The following is a 17968-nucleotide window of genomic DNA, read 5'->3' as shown; positions in this document are numbered from 1 at the left end:
TTATTAACCCTTACTACAGAGCAGCTAGCACCATGCTAGCACTTAATAAACATTATCTCATTTGAGACCTGTACTAACCCTGCAAGGTAGGATGATCATTATCCCCCTCTAACAAAGGGAAAACTGAAGGCACAGACAAGCTCAGTAACATGCTCAAGGACACCCAGCAGAGCTGGAATTGACACGAGAAAAACAGACCCCAGACTCTGCTCTCAGCCACTATGCTGCATGGCCTTCTGAGGTCCTGCCTGTTTCAGAATTATACTTCTCTGCAGTCCTGGAGTGGCATTTCCAGTAATAAGTTTCTCTTCTTCCCACAAGCTAATGTTCAGTAAGGACAGAAGAACAAGAAAGAAGCCATGTTCACTCCCTCAACAGGCCTGCTATGCATCTGCTACCTTCCCAGCGTCCCAGGGACACAGCTTTTGTCACAAACCAGAATGCACAATTCCAAGCCTTGGGCCCAAGGCTGTTGTGGCCCCAGTCCCACCCCTGCTCCTCCCTGGTCATACCGAAGTTGTTGGTAGGGTACCGCTTGCGGAGACGCTCCGTGAGCCGTGACACCTTGCTGCGCAGCACCTCGTTCTTGCTCAGGAACCCATTGTCCTGCAGGGCCAGCTCATCCTCTGCTGGGCACGGGGCACCCTCATCATCCTCCTGTGGGAACAGCTCCTTCCAGTCCTGCCCGCCTTGAGGCAGGGCCCCAGGACCTGTGCACAGAGGCACCCCAGCCTGGCAGACCCCACGAGGCAGCCCCTGCCCACTTTACCAAGGATCTTACTTACCAGCACCACCAAGTGGGTCTCCTGCCTCCCAAGGAGCGGGGGAGAAGAGAACAGAGAGAGATTGCAAGAAGAAGGAAGCTGCTGGGAGGAGGACCCCCAAGCAAAAGGAACAAAGCAGCACTACTCTGAGCTCTGTCTGAGCATGTCCTAAAGGGTAACACTAACAGAGGCCCCCATAAAAGGACCCCAACATCAAAGGAGCCTGAGAGAAGCTGCATACTACTATTTTCCAAACTGGGTGAAATTGATGAAGTGGGTCATTATTTTAATAGAACAAAACAGAAAATGTATTTTCTTTCGATGTATTTCCTTACAGTGTATTTTTCAGGAAACTTTTGATTCAGTTAAGTTTACTTATTGTACAGACATAAGTGCTCCCAACTGAGTCAGGTTTCCAACCCCTGACTGGGTCAAGATGTAAACTATGCCTTACTGTGGGTTATGAACAAAATGTTTGAAAGCCCCCGCTGTATGTACTCCCTACCACCACCATGAAAATTCAGTCTACAATCATGTATTAAAGTCTCAGAGAAACCTTCTAGCAACTGAAAATGTAAATGCCTACATGGATGAGGCTGACATAAGAATGAGGTGGGCTAGGTGTAAATCAAAGGCCTGGTAAAAACTCACAAGACCCCCATTTCTTATATCTCAATTTCCCACTTTATAAAGAAACATAGAGAGGTATCATTTTCTATCATAAGAAAAACAGTAGAGCAAATGTAACAATAAATAGCAACTGCCACTAGACTCAGTGAGCGGGGATGATGGGGAGTGGTGGGGCTACGTGACTTTTCTAAAGGGGACAGTCACTCTTCAGCTACACTGATCACTACAGAATCAAGGCTACCAGAGCTTCTGATTTTTCAGAGAAACTGAAAATCCAGGGTTTTCACTGAAATCTCCATTTTTAAATTGACTCAGAATTTTTTTTTAATGTGTGTGTGCCATATAAAACACTTCTACAAATTACCAATTTGAACCACCGTCTTAGAATCAGGAAGACTGGTAACTTTCTCTGACCTAGCACTTGGCCGTGTAGCCACTCTCTCCAGCCCCCTTCCCTTCCCCCAAAAGCGACATCTTTCAGACTTCTTGCTGCCTAAGAGAAGTCAGAGACGTAGGGAACTACCCTCGTGGAAATGTGCCTTCCCTACATCAAAGGAACCAAGCACACAGCCTCCAGCCAAAGTGGTGAATGATCCACCTCCCCAGGCAGGGCGCCTCCAGAGCTCCCAAAGCCACCCCACCCTGGGAACCCCAGACAGACAACCAAATCAGTGATAGGACGGGCGGAAGTTCCGTGAGCCTTTCACCCAGTGAGTTTGAGCTCAGGGCAAGTTCTGTCTTCTCATTTGGATAGATGAGAATTTTAAAAATCCACACTTAGGATTTAAGAAGCCACACAGCTCCAGGACCACCCAACTTCTGACCCGGACAGTGGAAAGTGCTGGGAAAGGCCACCCACCTCAATGGCATCTTTAAACTCCTCATCGGGCTCAGCCTCCTCGGCCTCCTCAACACTGCCTGGTGTGAGGTCCTGGGAAGAGAGGTTATTACTGAAGGAGAGGGAGGCAGCCCTGCCCCCTCAGGTTGAAGTCCCCTCCCTTAAGCCAGCACCCAGTTTTCCCAAAACATCTGTTTCTACCCCTGAGGAAATGGCACAACTGCCAGAAAAAAGGATGTCATGAGAAAGAAAACTCACTGACTAGCGAGGACAGGCAGAAGGGACCAAGGCCATGAACAGACCTACGCGGGCTGTGCAGCACAACAGTTGAGAGCATGGGCTCTAGAACCATAGGGCCTAGTCTGAGTCTTGGGCCCACCACCCTTAGGCAACCACTCTGTACCTCTCTCTGCCTGCTCCTCTGCAAATGAGAACCATCTCACGCTCAGAAATAACCTACACCTCATGGGGTTAGTACCTGGAAAGTACTTGGAACAGCAGAGGAAGCACTCAATGAAGCACAGAGTAGCTATCATCATTACTGCTATTAAGAACTTCAGAGAAGGTGAGGCCTAGGAAGCAGCAGGAACTACAGAGGCCAGCCCAGGAATTCTGTGGTATGCACACACTGGTACTGGGAAGGCCCTGCCACCTGCCCGAAGCAGCCTCTCACCTCTGTGGGCGTGGGCGTGGGCTCAGGTGTGTAGTCCGGCAGGGCACCTTTGCCCCCAGCATCTGGTGGTGGTAGGCTCTCGAAGGTACACTGTTCCTGCTTGGGGTTCATCCGCTGCTGCAGAGATGCCCTGTATTCAGACACCACTACCCAGGGTGCAGAGAGTGGGGTGGGAGGCAGAAACAGGATGGAGTAAGTGGCACTTTCTGCAGCTGACTGGCCTTTTCTTCTAGCACCCCCTTCTCTGCTGTAGGAAAGAGTTGCCCTCCTAACTCTGAACAAATCACCTAACCTAAACCTCATAAACAAAACAGAGATACCACAACCCACCCCATGAGATTATTATAGAGAAATTAAATGTAGTAAGTACTCAATAAATTATGGCTTCTGTAATTAATTACCCAACCACAGGGAAGAAAACAAATATAGCAAATCACCCAAACATATTTACAGGCCTGGGCTTCTGTGACTCAGGGCCTCTCCAGACTGCCTCACTGCTTTAGAGGCCAGACAGCAGATGGGTACTAGGGGATCACACAGAGATGTGACAGCAACTCCAGGTGGCTGCATCCTGGGAGGTGGGCAGCAGCACAAGGAAAACATCCTTCCTTCACCTCGCAGAAGCCACCATACCATGTAAGCAGTGATTCATCTGCCTTGGGAAGGGAGAGGATCCCCTACAGTAGCAGCCTGCCCTGTATGCCACCTAACTCCTCAGGCTGCGGAGTCCAGGAGAGCCCTCCAAGGGATGACCCTAGGGTGGTACTGCCCCCTTGTGGAAAGCACAGCAAACAGATGACCAGCTGTAGAGAGAGAAACAGGGAAGCCTAACCCAACCTTCAGAGCCAGCTGGATCCATCTCTGCCAGGCTCTCCAGGGCTTACCTCGGAAGAACTCCACATTCCCCAGAAAGAGCGTGCTGTTTAAAAGGGCAAGGACCCAGCACAACGGCAGCAGATACAGCATGCAAACCATGCCCAGAAGAGCCCCATAGAACCTGGATCGACAGAGAAGAACCACAGGATCAGAAATTCCTAAGATCAGAAGGAAACCAATTTGGAGCACAACCAAATAGGGGCCCAGACAAGAAATAGCTCGGAACACAGTTAATACACTGCTAAGATCTCCTTAAGTGGAAAATAAAGCAAGGAGGAAGGATTTACACCTACCAACAAGTCACTGGTTGCTAACAACGGACACTGGTGAGGCTGCAGCAGAGCCTGAGGCTGGGGCCACGTGACCCGGCTCAACGCTCGTCACTCCTCAGGCTCTGGACTCTGGGTAAGACAGCCCTGGATTTGATTCCCTTTCTGCCACTTCTCGCTGTGTGACCTTAGGTAAGTCCCTTGGTTCTCTGAGCATCACTTTCTCCACATGTAAAATGGGGGTTAACACCATGCCTCCCTCACAGGGTTACTATGCAGACTGAGGTAATACACCAAAGTGGTGAGCACAGTGCCTGGCAGGGGGAAGACTACATAAAAAGTAGCTGTCATTGTTATTCACATATAAAGAGCTTCAGACACACTCATTCTACTTGATCCAGTAGTTCCATCCTTGAATTTATTTTAAGGAAAAAAATTTCAAGAGATTAAAGCTAAACCCATAACAATGTTCACTACAGGGTTAGTAATAAAAAGTAGAAATTGACTAAATGGATAATGGAATGGTCCCATAAATTATAGTATATTCACTCTATATTAATGTGGTATTACAAGTAATTCCAAAAGCTATGGGGCAACAAAGAAAACCATTCGTGATATAATGGTAAGAAAAGAGTAAAAAAAGGAAATCTTACATACACTATGAAGCTATACATTTATAGAGTAGATGCACGTGACAAACTCTAGAAGGCAGTCTAAACATGAGGTAAGCTGCTACATCAGGGTGGGAGATTATATACTGAGCTACATATCTATTATTAAAATATTTTTACCACACCTAAAAGAAGTATCTAAACAAAAGCAATGCATTTGAGCCCACAAACCTATGTGTAAGTCTGCACACAAGAGCCCTGGAGGCTCTCATTCCTGGAGCCAGGGGGCAAGGGCCCTCTCAAAGCAGCTGGCTTTGCTGGGGCCGAGTCCCCCATTCCTCCAGGGTAGTGGCAGCGGCGGCACTCACTGTGAAGACACGGAGGGGTTCTCCCAGCGCAGCACACGGTAGGTGGCCTCGCAGGTGCAGCACAGGCGGCTCAGAAAGGCCTCCAACTGGATCAAGCTGCAGACACAGGGGGCCTCTGTGAGCCCTGCCTGCCTGCCTGCCCATGGGGCCTGACAGCCTTCTGGGGCAGCAGAGCCTAGAACTTCAACAGGCATCGCTGGCCAGAGACAGCCAGTCTCTTCAAACCCAAGGAGTCGTCAGCAAGCTTGGGAGACAATTCATATATACTTCAGTCCCCTTTTTGGAACCCCTAACGGAGGTGGAAACAGGAAAAAAGTTCCTGCTTTGGTCTCTTCCTAGCTGCTGATGTTGGGGCAGCTACTTAACTTTTTCAGGGCAACAGTTTCCTCATCCATGAGGAGCATGGTACCCCCTCACAAATATACTGGGACTGTGAGCATAAATGGCAGGGTACAGATCAACGTGTCTCCACCCGGGTGTAAGGCAGATAAACTGGGAGAGTTTTATTAATGGATACACCCTCAGGAGCAATGAGCACATACTGCACCCAGATCTTGGCTTCTGAAGGGCTCCTTGGAGAAATGGCTGATTCTAGACCTAGAGCAGGGAAAGTATAAGATGAATTTGACTATCCTATTGTACCATTAGGATGCATTCAGACATGATGGGGCCATTCTGAAAGAACACAGGGGCCGGTTCAAAAGAGCCTACTGGCCAAATCTAGGACACTCTGAGATTCAAATAATAATGACAGTAATGGATTATAACCCATTGAATAAAATTTTAAAATCTTAAATTCATATTGATAATAAGAAAAAGCTCTTTCTTACAGTAGAATGCCAGCTAATAATGACAACTGGAAAACTACTTTTGCAACCATCACAGGAATAAACTGACAAAGGTAATACCCATAAATGATCACTTACAGTACAGAAACCTTAACCAAGGGACCAGAGTTAGTATCTCTCTTAATGAGGCAGACATTATGTACCTCCTGACATGATACAGTGACAATGACAAAATATTGTCATATCCCTGCCAAAAATGCATCATCTGAATCTAATCAAAGGAACCCGACAACCCCAAATTGAGGGAAATTCTACCAAATAATAAGCTTCTTCTATTTAAAAATGACAAGTTCATGAGAAACAAAGACGGAGGGACTACTCCAGGTTACAGAAAGACATAAAAGACATTAAAAGACAAAAACTAACTGTAATGTATGATTCTGGATTGGATCCTGGATCAGGGAAAATTTATATAAAAGACCTCATTAGTACAACTGGTAAAATGTGATTATGAACCAACCATATATTAGGTAACAATACCAATGTTAATGTTATCAATGAAAAATTTCCTAACTTTGAATACAGGACTGAGGATATATAAGACAATGTCCTTGTCCTTAGGAAATACCTGCTGAAATATTTGGGGTAAACAGGCATGACGTTTGCAACTTACTTTCAAATGGTTCAGAATGAAAAAAATAATGTGTCTGTGTAGAGAGACAGATGAAGCTAATGTAGCATAATGTTAATAATAACTGTTCTATCTGGGTAAAGGGCATATGGGGGTTCTCTGTATTATTCTTGAAACTCTTAAGTTTAGTCATTTCAAAGCAAAAAGTTATTTTTTTTTTTAAACACAGATACCCAGACAACATGGATGGACTTACAGGGTATTATGCTAAGTGAAGTAAATCAGATACAGAAAGACAAAAACTGTGATTTCACTTATATGTGGAATCTAAAACCCAAACAAAGCAGACACAGAGAACATACTGGAGGTTGCCATAGAGGAGGGAGAGAGAGGGATGGGTGAAATTGATAAAGGGGAAAATAATTAGGGAGAATGTTTGGTATCTTGACCTAGGTGATAGTTACATGAGTGTACACTCATGTCAAAATTCATCACACTGTACACTAAGATTTGTGCATTTTATTATATGTACCTCAATAAAAAATACACACAACACACATACACAGATACCAAGGCCCCAGTCCAGAAAACTCACTCTGCATGTCTGGGGTGGAGCCCAGGCCTCTGTTTATAAATTTTTTTTGAAGCTTCGTAGATGCTACAGTTCATGTTATTCAACACTTGAAGACTTTTAGGTGCTTCCTCAGAAGTACCAACATTTAGGAGGTTTCTCCATGGTGTAGTGACAACAACTGATATTTACTGAACACCACCTGGGTACCAAACACCCATTTAATCTTCACAACCACCTATGAGGTAAGCCTTATATCATTATCCCATTTAACAGATGAAGAACATGAGGCACAGGAAGGCTGAGCAACTAGCCTAATGCTACACAGCAAGTACATGAAAGAGCTGGAATCTGAACCCAGGCAGTGGCTTATGCGTGCCCATGCTTAAATAACTGTCTCCAGTGGAAAGAACACAGGCTGTGAAATCAGCTAGGTCTGGATTCTCACCCAACCATGGAAGCCTTTTTCGTCATCCATAAATGAAGTCATAGTAGCTACCTGCCAGAACTGTTAAAAAGATGAAAGGAAGTAACATTTGTGGTTTGCCTAACACACTGCCTGGCAGGCAGCAAGCACTCAGCTGTCCCCCACGTCCTTGGCCACTTCCATACTCACAAGCTCTTCACCTCGGCCACGGCCTCGGGGCGAGACAGGCGAACTTTCTGCAGGTCTTCCTGCCTCACGCTGTGGTACTTCCTCCGCATCAGCTCAGACTCAGGCAGCTGAGTCCGGCAAACCTCCTCAAGGTAACCCAGGACGGCAGGCACGGAAATCACCAGAGCGCCCACTGAGTACCAGGCACCTAAGGAATCCATAACACTGCAGGTAAACAGGTAGCGAGGCCCAGGGACCCCTGCGCACCCGGATGTGCGCTCCACCACCTCCTCCAGGGCTGAGAGGCCTTCCCTGATCACCTCAGATGAAGCAGTATCTCCCCCCACACTCTCCAGCCCTTAACGCAGCTTTATTTTTTCTCAGAAATTTCCACCCATGACAGACTGTAGGTATCGTTGTTTCCTACACGAACATAGGCTCTGAAGGGATGGAACTTTGTCCTTTTGGTCACTGAAAAAGCCGCAGACCCATTTTTTAAAAATATTTAAATATCTATGCTAGTACATCATAGATGGCTCACTCCCAGAGGGGGCTGCTGGGCGCTCCCAGTGACTGACAGTCTGACTTCTGGGCCACTGGGCAGACTGGAAGCCTTTCCTTCAGCTTTTAGGATACCACAGACCACTGTGGATTGAAAAATTGTGAGGCTGAGAGAAAATCCAAAGGAACTTCCCCCATGCAACATGATGCCCACAAGCACTAGACACAGAGTAAATGCTTGTTAAATACCTGTCACACAAACTGATTTATTTTAGAGATACATTCAGAAAAATCTAACAGCCTGAGTTTCAGTCAGGCAAAGTCCTACCAAGAAATAGAAGATGAGGTCTTAATGAATTGGATTTATTTTCAACCCAGTGAATCTGTATCTCCAGAGAAAACAACAGAGACATGTGAGAAATACAAGTTCAAAAGAAGAATGAATACATGAACAAAGGACCAGCTCCTCAAAACATTGTGTCCCAGACCCTTCACTCATTTCCCCTGAGAGGTTTGGGCTTTGCTGCAGCCACATGCCAGTTCCAACTAGGGAAAGAGCTGGGCCACGGCATACCTTTTCATAAAAAGCCCCTGGGACACATCACCAGCTGGGACCCCTACTGGAGCGCCCAGCAGCCCCCTCCAGAAGTGAGCCACCTACGGTGTACTAGCATAGATTATTTTAATATTCAAAAAAATGGGTCTGCGGCTTTTTCAGTGACCAGAAGGACAAAGTTCCATCCCTTCAGAGCCTATGTTCGTGTAGGAGACAATGATACTTGTCCACACACCTACCTCAAAGGCTTCCAGCACAGACCCTTCATTGACGGTGATGGCCCAGTAGCCCCTGCCAAGCTCACTTGCTGGTCCAGAGAAAATCAACAGAGGAGGCAAAAATCCCTTACCAGTTTATCTCGCCAGTACCGTCACCCCATGTTGGGCCCCTAAATAACCCCAGAATCAGAAACCAAAATGGAAAAAATCGATGTATCAACACAGTCAAGAAGGAAACAATAGGAAGAACTGTAGCGTATTGGCTGCTTACTGTGTCAGGCACTATGCCTAGTGTTATGCACTGGTATCTCACTCCTTACAACCACCCATGGAGGAAAGCACTATTATTATCCTCCCTTTAGAAATGAGGAAAATTAGGCTTTAACAGAAAGGTTAAAGAACTTGCTTGAGGTCACACCAGTGGCCCAGCCAGGATTCTAGCCCAGAGTGTCTCTCTCCAGAACCAGTTTCTGACATCAAGCAGACACTTAGAGGCCAATTCCTAGGAAAGACAAGTGGCTGCTTCTCAGAATTTCTTCCCACATTCACAAAAAAAACCCTGGACCCTGGAAGCCATTCTTACCCTCATTCAAAGTGAGGAACAAGACGTTGAGGCCCAGGCAGGTCAGCAAGGAACACAAAGGCATCTGCCACCTACAACACAGAGAGTCCTTGTCACTAAACACAGCAGCTCTCCCAGCTGGGAAGAGGAAACGCATCAGCATGTGTGAATCACTAAAACCAGGAGCAAGAGGGGGGCTGGAGCTCAAGATGTCAAGGAGAGATGAAAAGTGGGCTCTCACTTAGACAAGCAACCAGGAGAGGAGTTAAGGTCACACATTAAGCCCTACAGGGTGAGAACAGGGAAAAGGTATCCTCTCAGAACTAGAAGATCCGTAGAACGTTGTCCCAGATGGGAAAGAATTTATAATATAGCTATTAAGAAATCCATTTAATGCTGTTTAACCTGTGTTGGTACGGTTCTATTCTCTTTAGGAGGTAAAAATAACAAACATTCTTTAAAATTTTCCTTTACTTTTTTTTTTACAATTTCATAACATATATTTGCTGTGCAAGAGTCACCTAATAAGGAAATCAAGAGAACAAAATGTGAAGGATTTCTTTGACCCCATTTGTGAGTTTCTCTTATTTCCAAAATTTTGAGAATTTAAGATATATTAATTCAAAAGGAGAAAAAATAAAGATTTTAATATATTACCAATGAAGCTGAAACCAGGGTACAGTATTCTCTCAGCAAACATGCCTTAAGTGAACTGGAACAGACGAAAGTGCTCAGAGCACCCCCAAAGCAGGAAGACAGACCAGAGACTAGGGTTGCTGAGGACAAGCTAATGCTACTGGCTTAGTCCCTGATAAACAACATTTCATAGGGAAAAAAGAGCACAGGCATAATAATGAAGCCACTGTCACCTATATTCTAAAAAGCAGTGTCTGTGTATATAAAGCCAGCCATCAAAGGAGAGTCAAACAGAAAAATAAACAGCTAACTTGCTGGCAAGCCAAGTATTCAGAGCTTCAGAGTAGTTTGTTTTGCTCTAATTGGGGTATTTCACACTTACTAAATGAGGTTAACTAATTTATGAGCTGTTTTTATTTTTTAATAAAAGTATGAGTAAGGGAATGAAATGACCGCTTTCTCTTAAAATTCAACACACTCCCATTGTACCACCCTTATTAGGCCTCAGAATAAGCAAATTAAAAGTCAGGACTAAAGTCAATCCCATCTCAGAAATAAAAACAGCACATGGCTACCCAAGTCACTCTCATTTTAAAGCCTCTCCTGCTTTAGCTGACATCTTTACTGATACTTTGTTCATGCTGACCCACCTTCTGGAGTGATCCCAGAAGAGAGAAGTCTTTTAAAAATCGAACGCAGCTCTAGGCTTCAGCCCTAATAGACAAAGCTCAAGATTAGGTTCCCTCTTCAAAGTCAAATCTTTACTACGAAAAGAACAATCAAAAGCATAAACTAATCTGACAGCCATTTTCACAGACCAGTGCTCCGTCTCCCAGTGGCACAGAGACCACAAGCTCCTGGGGACTCTTTAGGCCCAATGCTGCTTCTCCTCCATCCTGCTTTAATCAATCCCATCACATCCTCAGAATTCTAATTTCATAAAATGGAAAACCCTAACACATTAGTGCCAAGCAACCCTAGTAGATCAGGGGTGGAAAAGGATATATTTAACTTCTGTGCTTTGCCAAATACTTTGTGATGGGTATGTATAAACACACAAACACATACATGCACCTGCATGCACGCACAGTAGAAAACACCAGCTTACCCCCTCCCCTAAGGAAGACCGAAGTTCATTTCAGCTAGTTGGTCATAGTAGAATTATAAAACGAGCCCCTCCTCGTCTTCCCTATCTCTTGTGCCAAGAATACAGTGATCTAACAGTAGAGAACATTGCTCTGGAATACTGACTAGCTCATCTCTAGGGGAAAATGCCAAAAATTCAAGAAGTTCTGGGGTGCACAAGAAAAATTTAGGGCCTTGTTCAGAGAATTAAAAAAAAAAATCTCCCATTATTTCCAGACTGAGTAAGAATGAATACTCAATGGCACCCTTGGAGGTTAACCCAGCTCTACTCACCCTGCCTCCTACTTGTCTCTCTCAGGCATCTTAAGGGGTTGAAGGTCTTTATAAGAATCTGATGAAAACTAGAAGCTTCTCCCGAGAAGTACACACATGTGCACGTACACAATTCTACATATAGTTTCAGGAGATTCAGTGACTCCTAAAGCCCCACTCACAGGCTCCAGGTTCAGAATGTCTACTTTTTAAGACAACCAGGTTTTATGACTTCCAACACTAGGAACACATGACCTTTGCCAAAAAAAAAAAAGTTCTAACTTGAATCTAATCCAACCTTTAAATCTAATTTCCAGTTTGCACCATGAGGAAGCAGCCAGACAAATCTAAGTAGGAGATCCTAACCTAACTGGGTGACAGGCAGCTCAGTCTCTTTGGCAAGCCCATGTCATGAAGAGACAGTTTTAGACTGAAAAAGACTTAAGGGACATAATAATCTCAGAATGCACAATCCTGGATTAGAATCTGATTTTGCCAAAATAAATGTTGGGACAACTGAGGAAATCTGAATATGAACTGGGTATAGGATAATACAAAGGAATTGTGAATTTTGTTAGGTATAATTTTACTTTGATTATGAAAAAGTCATTATTATTTAGAAACAAACTGAAGTATTTAGGGAGTGGAATGGTATATATCTATAATTTAAAATACTTTAACATAAGAAATAAAATGAGCTGAAAAGAGAAAAAGGAAATTATGGAAGATGAAAATCAAAGCAAAATAGAAACAAAAAATTCTGAAACCCGATAATTCTTAACAGATTAGTGAAAATGGTACTTGTTTATTCATAGATGTCTGCATTTCTTTAACTTATGTTTAAAGTTATCTTAGTTTTAATATTAATTACACTAACACAGAGAGAAGAAATACAAAAAGCTGCACTAAGAGTTAGAAGGCCCAATACACAAGGCTAGCTAGCAGTCCTGAGATATGAGCTTATTGAGCCACAAAGCAGCAGCCTTGGTGAAAAGCCAGATGGTTTCCAGTGCCTGCCTGTCCTGGGCTGGACCTGGAATGAGCCCAGGAGCCCAAAAGACCTCCCAGAACTGCTCCTCACTAGGAGAGAAATGACAGCCCAGCTACTGCATAATGGCCAGCACAACAAGATAGCAGGAAGGCAGAAAGCCCAGCGAATCAGAGCAATTCTAAAAAGTCTGTACCTGAGCAAGTACCGGATACCATCACCTGCATCCTTCAGAGGTTCCAGGTAGACCTCCAGCCTCTTGTAGGACAGAACCAAGTTGAAAAGATCAAACGCTGGGGACTTGGCAGGGGCAGGTGGAGACTCTGGGAGAGCCTCAGGCATCACACCGGGGCTCACCTCTGGCCCACTCCCTTCACGCTCTGAAGTCTGCATCCTGTAACCATAATTTCTGACATTTGCATTGTGCTTCCAATCCCCAATGTACTTCTACTTGCATTATTTCCTTGGTGCCTACAATAAAGCTGTGAGGCAGGCAGGGCTGCCACTGGAATGCCCACATCACAGAAGAAACAAGTTCAGCAAGATGAACTGAATTACCCAGATATAAAATCCTGCTCTTCTGAATCTCCATCTAATGTTTTTTTCCCCAGAGACCCACCAAGAGTATAAACCATAAAGACCAAGCACATATGGTTGCTGGAGAGAGACAGCCTGAAGTCTCAAGAAAAACGATGACCTGGAATATTTTTCTCCCATTCCTTTACCTGATTAATTCCTACTCATCCTTAAGATATCAGCTTAAACATCACTTCCTTGCTCTGCCAGATCTTTGCCAACAACCCCGTCTGGACTGGGAAACCCTCCCCAATGATATCAAAGGACCATGTACTCACCCTAACAGCATTTATCACACCAAGGTAAAATTTCCTGCTTTCCTGTGGGGCTGCTTCTCTTAACTCTGAGCTCCACCAGGTCAAAGACTATGCCTTCCCATTCCCCACTATCTCTGCACAAAGTAGGTGCATAATAAATGCTTGATGAATGGATGAATGAATGAACTGCCCATCCTCTAGGATTCCCATACCTTCTCCTGTCCTGCCCATCTTCTAACCCTTCCTTCTCCTTTCCTGGCCCATCCCTGTTCATTACCCTCCCTTTTCCCTTCCTTGAACCCCACGGGGTACATAACGCCCCATTTCCATCTCCCCTCTCCGAGGATAGCCACAGGGATCCTCAACGTCTTTCCTAATTTCAAAGTCCTACCCCAAATGCTAAGCAGAAAACGGGAGGGCAGAACCTCAGCGCAGGGCAACAGAATCCAGTCTGTTATGGGCTGCGACTTGATGGGGGTGGGGGTGGGGAAATTTAACTAAGAGGCCTACGGGAACACGACATCCCCGCGGACAGAGGTAGGACGAAAAGACCCAGGACAGGCGCACGGAAAAAGCCCACGAGAGGGTGAAGCGGCACAGCGCCAGCAGGGGCCTGGACCACCACCTCAGCATCCCAGGGTGCCTGATGAGACCCGGTGACCCAGACCGGGGAAGGCCACGCCCAAGGTCGCAGGTCCAGCAGGTGGAGGCCCCCGCAGCGTTCCGGCACCGAACTCCGCACACTGGGCGGAGACACGAGGCTGGGTGGAAGGGGAGTGACACCTCACCTACGCGACAGCTGAGCTGGTGGGGGAGGGGCGGGGACGACCAGAGGGCACTGGTAGGGCCACTGGGCCCTGAAACGTTTCCTCAGAACCGCCCCACCCCGACGACGCGCCTCTTCCCAGGGTCGCTCTAGAGTAGCAGGTCTAAGAACCTCCTCGGCGTCCCGCCGCCGCCGCCGCTTCCGGGACGCGAACTGCTCTGCGGCAGCGTGCCCGTGACGTCACCGAGCTCGCCCCGCCTCCAGAGTTTAGCTCCTCCCGCTCTAGCACAGGTGAGCGCCTCGTCAGCACTGCGTCTGCGTGCCCAGCTGCTTCAATCCTAACCTTGAGCCACTGAGATTCGCAAAATTCTGCATAGTCTTTCGGGAGTACGCGCTTGGGGACCCTGCACCTCGAGGTTCGCGCCTCCCTCTGAAGGATTCCGGCAGGGAACAGTTGGAGAAAGACTAAACTGAAGAGTTTACGAGTGCATCCTATCCACACCCCCAAATTTGGCATTTAACTGCCCCCCTCGAAACCGTGTAGCCAAGTAAAAGGCAAAAAACTTATTATATGCCGGATGCCTAGCGGAGAATGCAATTCCTTTCAGTGTTTTTGAGTAGCTACTGTGTACAAGGTGCTATGCAAGCCTTTCCCAAGTCCATCCTCTTCCCAGGGTTAATCGTGCATCCGATGGTTTTGTATTAATAATATCAGCGCTTTCTTACTGAAGGTTTACCAGGCATCAGGCACTGGAATAAGCTCTCTCTAGCCATTAATCTTACCTGGACCCTATCAGCTTTACCGCCATTTCACAGATGAGGAATCTGAAACATGTTAAGGATCAATGTCACTCAGCTAATATGTAACTGGGAACTGGGATTTGAACTTCATGTGTCATCTGACCCTGGTGCCCCCAACCGCATCACTACCCGCCTTAGTCTGCATTTACTAGGCTCATCCCCTGCCATTCCCTTAAATGAGCCTCTTAACTAAGGCCAGCTGAACCCCTTTATTGCTTGTGCATTGCTTTGCTTGTGCTGTAATCTTGGGGAGGAATGCCCTTCCCCCACTCTTACTTGGATCCAAATCCAAACCATTCATCCAAGTAGGAGTCAAATATCTGAACCCCTTCCCTGATTGCCCCAAGTGGAAGTGACTGCTTCCCTCCCTCCAAACAGCAAGAGTGTAGAAAGATCTCAATTCCTCACACACCACTAAGCTACATTCAGAAATCCCCCTGCTTCTTAGAGGAATGGGCCTTACTTTGTGGCTGGGCCAGGCTTGTGTGCTGGACTCTGCCTCTCTTCCTTTAGGATGAATCTAGGGTAAGTATAGAAAGATTTTTTTTCTCTGTCTGAACTACCTGAAATTCCACCGTGAGTCATTTACTCCAAAGGTAAATTTCAGTTTCTTTGCAATTCCTCCTCCCTAGGTTAGCCTGGACCACTGCCCTCAGGCTGGCTGTGGCTACTGGTATTATTGATTCTTTCTTCTGGTCAATATAGAATTGGGAGTTATTATTCAGTAACTCCTAGACATTTTGCAGGGAGAACATTAAAGAATACAAGAAGGCTCTAAAGACCAGAAAGGGACAACAGTCACGGCCAATATCAATGAACAAAGGCGTCTCCTGGTAATTAGAGATTGGTCAACTCAACTCTACATTTGGAGTCTAACTCTAAATTTAATAATCAAGTTCTCCTAGTTCCTTTTTTCCCTTCTCCAACATTCTGAGTCTTCATTCTTTGCCTCAAATCCTAATGCCACTGATTTTTCCCCCTGGATAGTGGATAGGAGAAAGAGACTAAGGGAGAAGATAAAAGAGGATAGCTAACTTGACCCTTTTCAGAGGTTAGTCTCTGCATCTATAAGCAAGGGTGTGTATGGCCCACATAGTTGACTCATAATCTTCCCTGTGACCCTTGGAGTAATACTAGGGGGAAATACTGGGTAGAAAAAGCTAGAAAATAGAGTGGGAGGAGAAGGGAATGTCTAAGCACACTACCTCCACCAGAGGGCTCCATCGCCCACTCTTACACACACCTTGGGATTCAGAGGAGGATCTAAACCGAATGCTGGCTGTCGTCTCTCAATGCCACCATTTCCACAGTATGATAGATCTTTTCATTCTTCTACCTGTATTAGTTTCCATCCTTCTAGATGTATTAGTTACCTCTTTGCGTAACAAATTATTTCAAAACTTATTGACTGAATAATAAATATGTATTATCTCACTTTGCCTTTAGGATGATTTTGGTCAAATCTTGAGCAGCTTGGTGGGCAGTTTGGACTCAGGGATTTCATGAGGTTGCAGTCAGATGTTGGCCAGGGCTGCGGTCATCCAAAGGCTTGACAGGGCCTGAGGACTGGCTTCCTTAGTGGCTTCTCACACAGCAGACAAGCTGACGTTGACATTCTGAATGCTGACCGACTGAAAGGAGGTTTGAGTTTCTCTCCACTTCACTCTAGAAGGCATCTTGAGTGTCCTCAGGACATGGCAGCTGACTTTCTCCGGAGCAAGAGATCCAAAAGGGAGCCACAAAATATTCTATGATATATCCTCAGAAGTCACATACCGATCTTAGCAATGTCCTATTGCTTTTATCTGTTAGACCTATTCAATGTCCCAATGTGTAATGGAGCGTGACTACAGGAGATGAGACTAATTGGGGTCATCTTGGAGGCGGCTACTATGTGCTGCTTTGTCTGCTTAGAATATCCTTCCTCCTCCATTCTAACCTCCTCCCACTCATCTTTTAACAACCAGCTTTAATGTCAAGTCCTTTGTGAACCTTCTCCAAATAATTACTTACTTCATCTTCTGGCTTTATATAGAACTCTGATCATCTCTATTAAGTGCCTATCACCTTGCATTTCAATCTATCTCTTAAATGTGACTATTTCCCCCAATGTTCTTGAGGCCAGGGAGACTGAAACTTAGCACCCTTGGCAGCCCCAGTTTTTGCCAAGCATAGTGCCTTGGCTTAGTAAGAACTCAGTGAAAGCTTGTTTTAAAATAAATGGATAAAACAAAAAAATGGTGAGGATGTAGAAAGATGAACCCTTGTGTACTGTTGGTGGGAATATAGATGATGCCGCCTAGTATGGAAAACAATATGGCAGTTCCCCCAAAAAATCAAATATAAACTTCCCATATGATTCATCAATCCCACTTCTAGATATACCCAAAGGAACTGAAAGCAGGGTCTTGAAGAGATAGTTGTGCACCCATGTTCATAGCAGCATTATTCACAGTAGCCACAAGCTGGAAGCAACCCAAATGTCCGTTAATGGATGAATGGATAAACAAAATGTGGTATATACATTCAATGGACTATTATTAAACCTTAAAAGGAAGAAAATTCTGACACATGCTACAACAGGAATGAACCTTGAGGAACTTAGTGAAATCAACCAGTCACAAAAAGACAGATACTGTATGAGTCCACTTATATGAGGTGCCTGAAATAGCCAAAGTCATAGAAACAAAGGGTAAAATAATGGTTGCCAGGGAATGGAGGGAGGAGAGAATGGGGTGTTATTATTAAATGAATATAGAGTTTCAGTTTTGCAAGATGAGAAGAGTTCTGGAGATGGTTTGCACAACAATGTGACATACTTAATACCCCTGAACTGTGCACTTAAAAATGATTAAGATGGTAACTTTTAGGTTATGTGTATTTTTTGCCACGATTAAAAAATTTTTAATGAAAGGATTACAGATAAAGTGTGATATAACCATTCAGTGGAATATTATTCACCATGAAAAAGAGGGAAGTCTTGATACATAATACAGTAAGGATGGACTTTGAAAACATTATGCTATATGAAGGAAGTGAGACACAAAAGCCCACATATTATATGATTCCATTTATATGAAATGTCCGGGAAAGAC

General features: G+C 45.2%; 1 protein-coding gene across 7 annotated transcripts in view; it reads right to left on the bottom strand.

The window, feature by feature from the left end:
• Positions 1-17968, bottom strand: part of ZFYVE27 (zinc finger FYVE-type containing 27) — a 107834-nt gene that overhangs the window by 81361 nt on the left and 8505 nt on the right. Inside the window, exons 2-11 of one of the 7 annotated variants that reach the window (XM_057506193.1) lie at positions 16309-17338; positions 12670-12867; positions 9473-9543; positions 7636-7822; positions 5030-5125; positions 3790-3902; positions 2906-3051; positions 2254-2325; positions 786-806; positions 513-657 (exon numbers count right to left, since the gene is read on the bottom strand). In XM_057506193.1, coding sequence (XP_057362176.1) covers positions 513-657; positions 786-806; positions 2254-2325; positions 2906-3051; positions 3790-3902; positions 5030-5125; positions 7636-7822; positions 9473-9543; positions 12670-12866 — 1048 coding nt within the window. In that variant the 5' untranslated portion in view covers position 12867; positions 16309-17338. Of the gene's footprint in view, positions 1-512; positions 658-785; positions 807-2253; positions 2326-2905; positions 3052-3789; positions 3903-5029; positions 5126-7635; positions 7823-9472; positions 9544-12669; positions 12868-13327; positions 13823-13931; positions 14061-14094; positions 14302-16308; positions 17339-17968 lie in introns of those variants that run through there. The other 6 variants (XM_057506192.1, XM_057506191.1, XM_057506190.1 and 3 more) reach the window with 6 other exon arrangements.

This window comes from Manis pentadactyla, chromosome 8, assembly GCF_030020395.1.
Source record: "Manis pentadactyla isolate mManPen7 chromosome 8, mManPen7.hap1, whole genome shotgun sequence".
Taxonomy (NCBI): domain Eukaryota; kingdom Metazoa; phylum Chordata; class Mammalia; order Pholidota; family Manidae; genus Manis; species Manis pentadactyla.
This window is presented reverse-complemented; position numbering and strand designations above follow the sequence as displayed.